The 10,295-nt window shown below is 38.7% G+C and overlaps 1 protein-coding gene across 1 annotated transcript; it reads left to right on the plus strand.

The window, feature by feature from the left end:
• Positions 1-2,931: 2,931 nt before the first annotated feature.
• On the plus strand, positions 2,932-9,787 carry LOC139951685 (tripartite motif-containing protein 2-like). Its single transcript, XM_071950698.1, has 4 exons — positions 2,932-2,989; positions 3,774-5,054; positions 5,775-5,907; positions 6,588-9,787. The coding sequence occupies exons 2-4, from the start codon at positions 3,779-3,781 to the stop codon at positions 7,126-7,128; spliced, it is 1,950 nt and encodes a 649-aa protein (XP_071806799.1). The 5' UTR covers positions 2,932-2,989; positions 3,774-3,778; the 3' UTR covers positions 7,129-9,787.
• Positions 9,788-10,295: the final 508 nt, after the last annotated feature.

Raw genomic sequence — 10,295 nt, forward strand, 5'->3', positions numbered from 1 at the left:
CGTGATATCCAAAAAAGATCATGCATTTTAAACGTACCATATGGTAAATCGAAAAATCTGTAATTCATGAAAAACTTCCTCTCATTTGCCTCGCCATTGACACTAAAAATCCAATCACTTCAGAGACTTTAAAGACACTAGACACTATTGGTAATTGTCAAAGACTAGTCTATCTCAATATTATATGCATAATATAACAAACCTGTGAAAATTTGAGCTTAGTTGGTCGTCGAAGTTGCGAGATAATAATGAAAAAGAAAAAACACCCTTGGCACACAATGGTCACACGAAGTTGTGTGCCTTCAGATGCTTGATTTCGAGACCTCACATTCTAAATCTGAGGTCTCGAAATCTACTTCTCTCTCAAAAACTATATTACTTCAGAGGGAGCCGTTTCTCATCACAATGTTTCATACTATCAACCTCTCCCCATTACTCGTAATCAAGAAAGGTTTTATGATCATAATTATTTTGAGTAATTACCAATAGTGTTCACTGCCTTTAAACATTTTAAGCAATTTATACCGTGTTCGTACACTTTCAGCTGGTATTGTAAATATTTACATGATATTTTTGAGTGCATTTTAACATATTCACGAGATGAAATCAAACAATTAGTATTTTGTAATGTCCACAAGTACATTCTAGTAATAGTACTAAAATCAAAATAGTCCAGAAACTTGATTGAAGTGTTTTCCTTTTTATCAATGTATACATCATACAGTGAGGCAGTGGATACTAAGCAGAATTTGCAACTTTGCACGGTGGGGGTATCGTCACATGAGGTCTGTGGTGACACCATGTACATACATCTCTAAAGTGGTTTTGAGATTAATCTTTTATGAGAATGTAGCTCGGAACAATTAATATAGTTAGCTTCCGTGTTTATTTACTTGGGTGTTATCTGTACACTTCAGTAATTTGTAAACTTGTATTTAAAGTGTTTTAATTGCCTAATTTGTAACAGATGTTAAATTTGCATCGGGGATAATTTGTATTTTTTTTAGGGGCTTCAAGGCACTGGACACCATTGGTAATTGTTAAAGACCAGTATTCTCACTTGGTGTATCCCAACATATGCATCAAATAACAAATCTGTGAAAGTTTAGACTCCATTGGTCGTAAAAGTTGCGAAAGAATAATGGACGAAAAAACACCATTGACACACAAGTTGAATGCTTACAGATGCCTTGAACTTGAGACCTCAGCTGGTGTCTTGAATTCAATTCAGTTTTACTCACACATCAGATGATTTGAAAAGTTGGCTGTAAATTATGTTGTCAATACACTCTCAATAACTCCGGGTCAGAATTGACCTGGATCCGGATCCTGTGATGGGCACTGACCCATTTTTGAGTCAATATGACCCTGAACACGTGTCAAGTGACCCTTGAATGAGTGAAACTAACGCAGAATCCGAGTTGTAAACAATGTTCCGGATCAACCTAACATGTAAAATGTGTCCGTACACATAGAATCCGGGTAAATCCTAATCCGGGTGTTTGGAGTTCCTGTTAACGAGTATCAAATGTGAATAACGTTTAGCAAAGTAATAAAATGCGCACTGTATGTATTCTGTCAATCGTTGGTTTCTTTACCTAAAATATCACTGACTGTGCCAGGTATAAAACAAAAGTTGAGTGAGATCTCAACACATATTCACCAAGTTGCATTAGTTAAAGACACTGATACTATTGGTAATTGCCAAAGACTAGTCTTCACAGTTGGTGTATCTCAACATATGCATAAAATAACAAATCTGTGAAAATTTGAGCTCAATCGGTCGTCGAAGTTGCGAGATATTAATGAAAGAAACTCAGATTTAGACCTCAGATTTAGAACTTGAGGTCTCGAAATCAACCATCTAAACGTAACACAACTTCGTATGACAAGGGTGTTTTTTCTTTCATTATTAAGGGTATGTTTTTAGCTTTTGCCAAGTGACACGATTTTGTTGGTACCGCATGCGATTCACCGTGCGTGCAGGTCCTATGTGACCGTCCGCCCATTATACAGCAGCCATAGTGCGTGCGTGCAGTCTGCTCCGTGGCCGTATTTCTATAATAATACGTAGGCAGACCTACATCTTACAACCCATGTTTGGTCACTAAAAAGTCGCATAGTTAAATAAAAATAGCAGCAATAGCTTTTGTAAAAACCACTAGGCGTTCAACATGTTCAAGTTTCAATGTACGTATGTGTGTAAAATCGTGATGTCTAAATTTGTTTTGATGTGAAATGTTCCCAGACGTAATGTACGAGGGCCCGACTACAAATTTTCTCTCCAAATATCGCGCCTTGAAATACGTCACGAACAGCGCCCTCTCGGGTCGGGGCCTACTCGTAAATTTGTAAATACAATCAAAACTAAGATTTTTAAACCATAGTTAATTTTTTATTCACATTCCTGTCATAAAAACACATATTTTAGTGACAACAGCTTTATTTAAAAAAAATACCACTTCCAGGTGACTTTAACGTTTTACACTACAAATCCACAAGCAAATTGGTAAACAACTGTGGCTGATTTTGTCAGAACAAAACCAGTCCGTTGAACTTTCTCAAGTAGACTGCCTTATCAGTCACAGTTAATATAGTTAATATTAAACCATGGAGGTAGACTAACCGAAATTCCACCCCTTTTCAAGCATTGCTTTTTGTACATCATGCAAAGAATGACGAAGATTGCAGATCGTGACGTACAAGTATGAGTACACAAAAGCTTCGAGTGTTCCCATTGTAGCTTGGTATATTTCGTATCATTGGCCTAGCTTACCTTTCTTACTAGACTTGTTGATTCTCGCGGGGGAAATTGCTCTCGCACGAGACTTGTCCACAAGTCTATTTTTTTTAAAGAGCTACGTGCAGATAGTGTTCTCACCTCTCACCTCTACACAACGGCTACGCCCACTGGGACCTCATACCAGACGCTTTACACTACCCGTTATAGGGTTGCAGCCATTTTCCCTCTATTGCTCGCTCTTGTATGGTAAGTCTTTGGCTTGAAATTCATAATATATTGATACCGTGGTAATAATAGTTGGGGACGTTAGAAGATGCTTATTTGCGTCAAGACTACAACTTTTACGAAAAACTAAAACCAACTGCTGCGTCGACGTTCATCGTAGCCGACTGACGCTCTTGGCCCCGGGTGGGCCATGGCTACAGCTGTCGACTAACTGACCCTAAAACAATTCCGTTAAACCCATTTCTATCGATGGATGGTGACTTACTGTCCTGTTTAAGCGTACTCTGTATAGATCATGTGATTTTTGCGTTCTTTGTCTAATTATGGAGATGCGTTTCATTATTTACAATTTTTGACTCCATTGTTACTATTGACTCAACGGATATAGAGGTTGAACATGAAAATATTATGGCAGTTGAACTTCCAAGCTGTGCAGTCGTTTTTTTTGTTTGTTTGTTTGTTTTTTTTTTTTTTTTTTGGGGGGGGTGTAGGCCTTAACTACATGTATAGTTTCATCTATAGTGCGAAAAAGGACACTTCCAGGTCAGTAGACCCACTGACCCTAATTCTGGATCTTAGGGGGTTCGACCCGTTCCACGTCAGTCTAACATGGAGAGCGGTTTGAAGTGTAAGCTTAACTGTGATTCTGTCATTTGGACACATCCATAATCATGTTGACACAGACTATTTGTGAAAACTGACCCGTGATAAGTCGGCCACCACGAGATCAAGATCCGGGTCAAATGTTCATTAATTTTCTTTGGTTGCTAAATCTAGTTTCTAATTTGTTTTCTTTTTTTACTAGGTAAAATGGCGAGTGTATCTGCAGTACTCAAGGAAATTGGTCAAGACTTTTTGGAATGTGGTATTTGTTTTGAACGTTACACAAATCCCGAAATCCTCAGTTGCGTTCACAGCTTCTGTGAAAAATGTTTGGTTCAATACTATGGCAACCAAAAGGTAAAACCTTGTCCAGTGTGTCAACAGGAGACACGACTACCAGTGCCCGGGGGCATCGGTGGCCTCAAGACCAATGGGTTCATAATAACACTGAGGGAAAAAGTCGAGCTCCAGGAGAAGGTTGCCAAACTATCAGCCAAAGCACGACGCACTTGTGAATTATGTACTGAGAAGGAGGTTACACATCATTGTTTAAACTGCTCTCAGAATATCTGCCAGGGCTGCATGAACATTCACAGGCGAATCAAAGTTTCAGCTGATCACACAGTCGGAACTTTGAAAGATATTCGCGGGGGAAAAGTTACCCTACCACCAGAGGTACAGAAGGAGTATACATGTAACACGCACAAGGGTGAGATCAATCGATTCTACTGTGAGACATGTCATATCTTGATTTGTCACGTCTGTACTGTTGTAAACCATTGCAAACCCGAGCATCAGTACATTGATTGCGCATCAGCTTCTTCCAAATATAAGAGGGGTTTTAAAGTACTATTTCCCACCATTACCAATGAAATCAAACATGTTGAAGAATGTTTAGATCTTGCATGCAAAGCTCAGCAACAATTTGAAAGGAAAGTTTCACAAACAGTGCAAGAGGTGAATAAGGGAGCAGATTGGGCGAGGGACAAAGTGAAAGCCGAACAAGACCGAATTCTTCGAGAGATCCGGGTCCTAAAGGAGGATCGCAGCACAGCATTTGACGAACAAATAAAAACAATGCAATCTTTGCTTCAGAGGAAGCAAGATACGCTGACCATCGCAAGAGATGTCACAAACAAAGGCTCAGATAGTGACTTTCTGTCTTTATTTCCAATCATCGACCAAGATTTGACTTTCTTAAAAAGTAATAAAGTCCCACCTCAGATTGACGCAAGTTTCCACTATCAGCGGCTCGATCAGACTGGTTCCATCAAACTAGGCAACCTGGAAGTCGGAACTAAGTGGAAGCTGCGTGGTGACGTCAGTCGGAATTGGATGGCGGGGGAGCTTTGTTATGATGTAGCAGCTCTGCCAGGTGACAGACTTGCAGTAACTACCGCATCCAGGCCCGGTTCCCATGATAGAAAATTCGTTATTTGCAGTACTGATGGTGACTTTGAGAAAACTATTCCAGTGAAGGGACGTAAGTGTTCCAATGAACAACATGTTACTCTCTCAACAGGAGGGCTCTGTATTGTAAGCTTCGAATAGCTTGTTTGAAACAAAGATGCAATGACGTTTGTAATTACAATCTTTGCGTCAAAGACGTGACGGGGGGGGGGGCAAAAATAAAACAAGAATGATTCTTCGATAAATGGGCTGATATTTGATGGTTGACATGTCGTCTGCTCCCGACTGCGAGGGCGGTGTGGGTTTGATTGCTGATCGAATCACCAATTTTAAGTGTGTCAATTAAAGCCATTGGATACGTTCGGTAAACAGTTTTGTCCAAAGGCCCGTCACTTCGTGTATCACAACTTATAAATATATATATTATATATAAAATAACAAACCTGTGACAATTAGGCTCAATCGGTCATCGGTGTCGGGAGATAACGGAAAACCCACCCTTGTTTCCGCACGTTTCGCCGTGTCATGCCATGTGTTTAAAATAAATCCGTAATTCTCGATATCGAGAATTGATAATTGTTTAAATGTTTTCTTAAAAAGTAAAGCATTTCCTGGAATAATATTTCAAGAGAATTCTTTCACCATTACCTTCTGTAAACCCTGTAAGTTATTTGTAAATCTGTGAACTTTTTTATTTCTGTTCCGAAAGTGTCAAATGGCTTTACGTGCGTTAATTTAGATTTTCATGTAATCAATAGAGGTTTTTTTAATTCTATTTATTTTCTCATGTCAGGTTGTCTAAATGGCATAACATCTTTTCGCAATGGCTTAATGGTGGCTGCTGAGGACGGATGTGTCCAGATCTACAACGAGGATTTCGCAACGACCTCTCAGCTTCAATATGGAGACAAAAAGAGTGGGACAAAGTAAAACTCATATTATATTAAATTAATTGCATTCTCCCAATATAAGTCTTCTTCCTCCTCAAATACTGTTTTTTCCTCGAAATCAATTTTCGTTCCCTCAAAAAAACTTCCTTCCCAAAAATGCTAATTATTTTGTTTTCCTCGAAATAAATTTTGCTCATTTTGATTTCAGCCACACCAAACAGCGCAAGCGCCCATAACAGGATGGAAAAAGCACATCAATTTTTAAAGTGCTTAACTTCTGTCGTGTATTTTTGTGATATTTTTAATAAACCTTACAGAATTGAATTTAATTGAAATGAAACTACATGAAATAGTTCGTTCCTCTGAATAACAATTCGAAGGAACGAATTATTTTGGCGGCTACCGATGCCTTTTTTATTTTCAAGTAAAATTACGAGATCGCCGTAGAACTACAGCCTGCTGATGTGTCTGTTTGTCTGTTTGTCTGTTTGTCTGTTTGTCTGTTTGTCTGCTTGTCTGCTTGTCTGCTTGTCTGCTTGTTCGTTCGTTCGTTCGTTCGTTCGTTCGTTTGTTTGTTTGTTTGTTTGTGTGGGTGTGGGTGTGTGTGTGTGTGTTTGTTTGTTTGTTGATATCAAAGCTAAGGAAATATAATTTCGAAGGAATGAAATAATTAATTTTTAACCATCGTATAATTTCTTTTGCAATTGTCTCTTTAGAGGAGATTCCACGATGTTGGACGAGTTGCTTGATGATTTATTCGATCCATACACGTGCATTTGTGTGAAGAAAGACGGCACTATTTTTGTAGGACATTCCAAGGAGAACGTGATAACCTTAATACATCGTCCTGGCGGTAAGCCAATATACACTACCCGTATATCACTGCCGAAGTCACCGCAGTTCTTGGCCACTGACTGCAATGACAGAGTGGTTGTCAGTTGTGGTACTGACCACCAAGTTATTGTTATCGATGACCAAGGTGCTACCCTAGTCACCATCAAACCCACCATGAATGGTCATCCTGTCAACTACTGCAGGGGCGTATGCTGCGACGGCTCAGACATCTACGTTGCAGTTTGCAACCGTTCTGGACATATCCATCGTTATGATGGTGATGGGAAGTTCCTCACCTGTATTATTCAAGGTCTGCACTGTCCAAGGGGAATCACATTCACGGAAGATGGGCAACACTTGGCAGTAATAGACGATGCAGAAGTACAACTTTACCATAGGGTATCAGTCAACTACGTTACCTAATTAGCTGTAAGGCTAACATGGTATTTTTTTCCAATGCAACAAAAGACCATTATCATGCTGTCACCATCTTCGTCATGTACCTTGTTTCATTTGCAATAAAAGATACTATTACTCATTGTACAAAAGGGAACCAGACTTTTTCTCCTTCCAGCCTCGGTTTGGTTGCTTTGATTTGAATGGGAACAAAATCAAGATGGCTGCACCATGATATGTAGATTTGCTTAATAAAGACAATCTTTGTGAAAGAGGTTCAATGATGAACACAACCCAAGAGAGCTGAGGGAAGGATTTGAGTTGTTCAATGTGACATTAGGCAGGTCATTTGTGACCCTATACCGATGATGGTGTTGTGTTTTTGTAAAAGAACGATCCTGACTTGATAAATCTAATATCAGTATGTTAGAACAAAATATAGAAGCTGTTAATAAAATTTGATACTCCTCTTAAAATGTATCAAGATTACATTTGTAAACAAGATTAGATTGTGGGATTGGGGGAAACAACGAGGCAAGGAGTTTTGAAAAGATAGGCTTACGTTTGGAAAAAAAAAACTGTTTGAGTGTTTTTTTGTTCTATCTCAGCAAAGCAAGAGTGAACGGATGAGAAGAAGCAGAAAGCCTGTTTTTAAGCTCAAACATCCCGATATGAGGAACCAGGTCGCACGCACTGGTCGCACATTTTGCTTGTCTTAATAATTATTTCATAACATTATCATTAATAGATATGCCTGTCCATATAGCTGTGCCTGTCCATTGCTGTACGTGATACCCAAAAAAGATCATGCATTTTAAACATACCATATGGTAAATCGAAAAATCTGTAATTCATGAAAAACTTCCTCTCATTTGCCTCGCCATTGATACTAAAAATCCAATCACTTCAGAGACTTTAAAGACACTAGACACTATTGGTAATTGTCAAAGACTAGTCTTCACAGTTGGTGTATCTCAATATATGCATAATATAACAAACCTGTGAAAATTTGAGCTTAATTGGTCGTCGAAGTTGCGAGATAATAATGAAAAAGAAAAACCACCCTTGGCACACAATGGTCACACGAAGTTGTGTGCCTTCAGATGCTTGATTTCGAGACCTCACATTCTAAATCTGAGGTCTCGAAATCTACTTCTCTCTCAAAAACTATATTACTTCAGAGGGAGCCGTTTCTCACAATGTTTCATACTATCAACCTCTCCCCATTACTCGTAATCAAGAAAGGTTTTATGATCATAAGTATTTTGAGTAATTACCAATAGTGTCCACTGCCTTTAAACATTTTAAGCAATTTATACCGTGTTCGTACACTTTCAGCTGGAATTGTAAATATTTACATGATATTTTTGAGTGCATTTTAACATATTCACGAGATGAAATCAAACAATTAGTATTTTGTAATGTCCTCATGTACATTCTAGTAATGGTACTAAAATCAAAATAGTCCAGAGACTTGATTGAAATGTTTTCCTTTTTATCAATGTATACATCATAGAGTGAGGCAGTGGACACTAAGCAGAATTTGCAACTTTGCACGGTGGGGGTATCGTCACATGAGGTCTGTGGTGACACCATGTACATACATCTCTAAAGTGGTTTTGAGATTAATCTTTTATGAGAATGAAGACCGGAACAATTAATATAGTTAGCTTCCGTGTTTATTTACTTATCTGTACACTTCAGTAATTTGTAAACTTGTATTTAAAGTGTTTTAATTGCCTAATTTGTCACAGATGTTAAATTTGCATCGGGGATAATTTGTATTTTTTTAGGGGCTTCAAGGCACTGGACACCTTTGGTAATTGTTAAAGACCAGTTTCCCACTTGGTGTATCTCAACATATGCATCAAATAACAAATCTGTGAAAGTTTAGACTCCATTGGTCGTAAAAGTTGCGAGAGAATAATGGAAGAAAAAACACCATTGTCACACAAGTTGAATGCTTTCAGATGCCTTGAACTCGAGACCTCAGCTGATGTCTTGAATTCAATTCAGTTTTACTCACACATCGGATGATTTGAAAAGTTGGCTGTAAATTATGTTGTCAACACACTCTCAACAACTCCGGGTCAGAATTGACCTGGATCCGGATCCTGTGATGGGCACTGACCCATTTCTGAGTCAGTATGACCCTGAACACGTGTCAAGTGACCCTTGAATAAGTGAAACTAACGCATAATCCGAGTTGTTAACAATGTTCCGGATCAGCCTAACATGTAAAATGTGTCCGTACACATAGAATCCGGGTAAATCCTAATCCGGGTGTTTGGGGTTCCTGTTATCGAGTATCAAATGTGAATAACGTTTAGCAAAGTAATAAAATGCGCACTGTATGTATTCTGTCAATCGATGGTTTCTTTACCTAAATTATCTCTGTTCAGTTCATGCCCTCTTTTTATTTTAAAAACCTGACTGTGCCAGGTATAAAACAAAAGTTGAGTGAGATCTCAACAAATATTCACCAAGTTGAATTAGTTAAAGACACTGATACTATTGGTAATTGCCAAAGACTAGTCTTCACAGTTTGTGTATCTCAACAAATGCATAAAATAACAAACCTGTGAAAATTTGAGCTCAATCGGTCGTCGAAGTTGCGAGATATTAATGAAAGAAACTCAGATTTAGACCTCAGATTTAGAACTTGAGGTCTCGAAATCAACCATCTAAACGTAACACAACTTCGTGTGACAAGGGTGTTTTTTCTTTCAATATTATCTCGCAACTTCGACGACCGATTGAGCTCAATTTTTCACAGGTTTGTTATTTTATGCATTTGTTGAGATACACCAAGTGAGAAGACTAGTCTTTGACAATATACCAATAGTGTCCAGTGTCTTTAAGAGCAGAAATATTTATTTGGAGTCAAGCGCGAGCAGATACATAACTTTTTAGGGGGAATACATAATTATCGAACCATTAACTCGAGTGTTTCTATCCAATAAGGGTGAGGGCGATACTGGAGCGAGGCATCAGGGAGGTGGGGAAGGGGTTGCCACCCTTTAACCCCTAGTAACGCCAATGTTCCCAATAGCGCCAACGAATACAAGCGGTCAGTCTGCACATGCACCAAGCGTAGTGAAACAATAATTACTCGCTGTGTTGTTTTTATTGATTGTACTGTGAATAATCATCATCGATCGGCTCCAGACAGTGCCGTTCCCAGTTCCGTTCCA

The sequence above is a fragment of the Asterias amurensis genome, chromosome 19 (assembly GCF_032118995.1).
Source record: "Asterias amurensis chromosome 19, ASM3211899v1".
Lineage (NCBI taxonomy): Eukaryota > Metazoa > Echinodermata > Asteroidea > Forcipulatida > Asteriidae > Asterias > Asterias amurensis.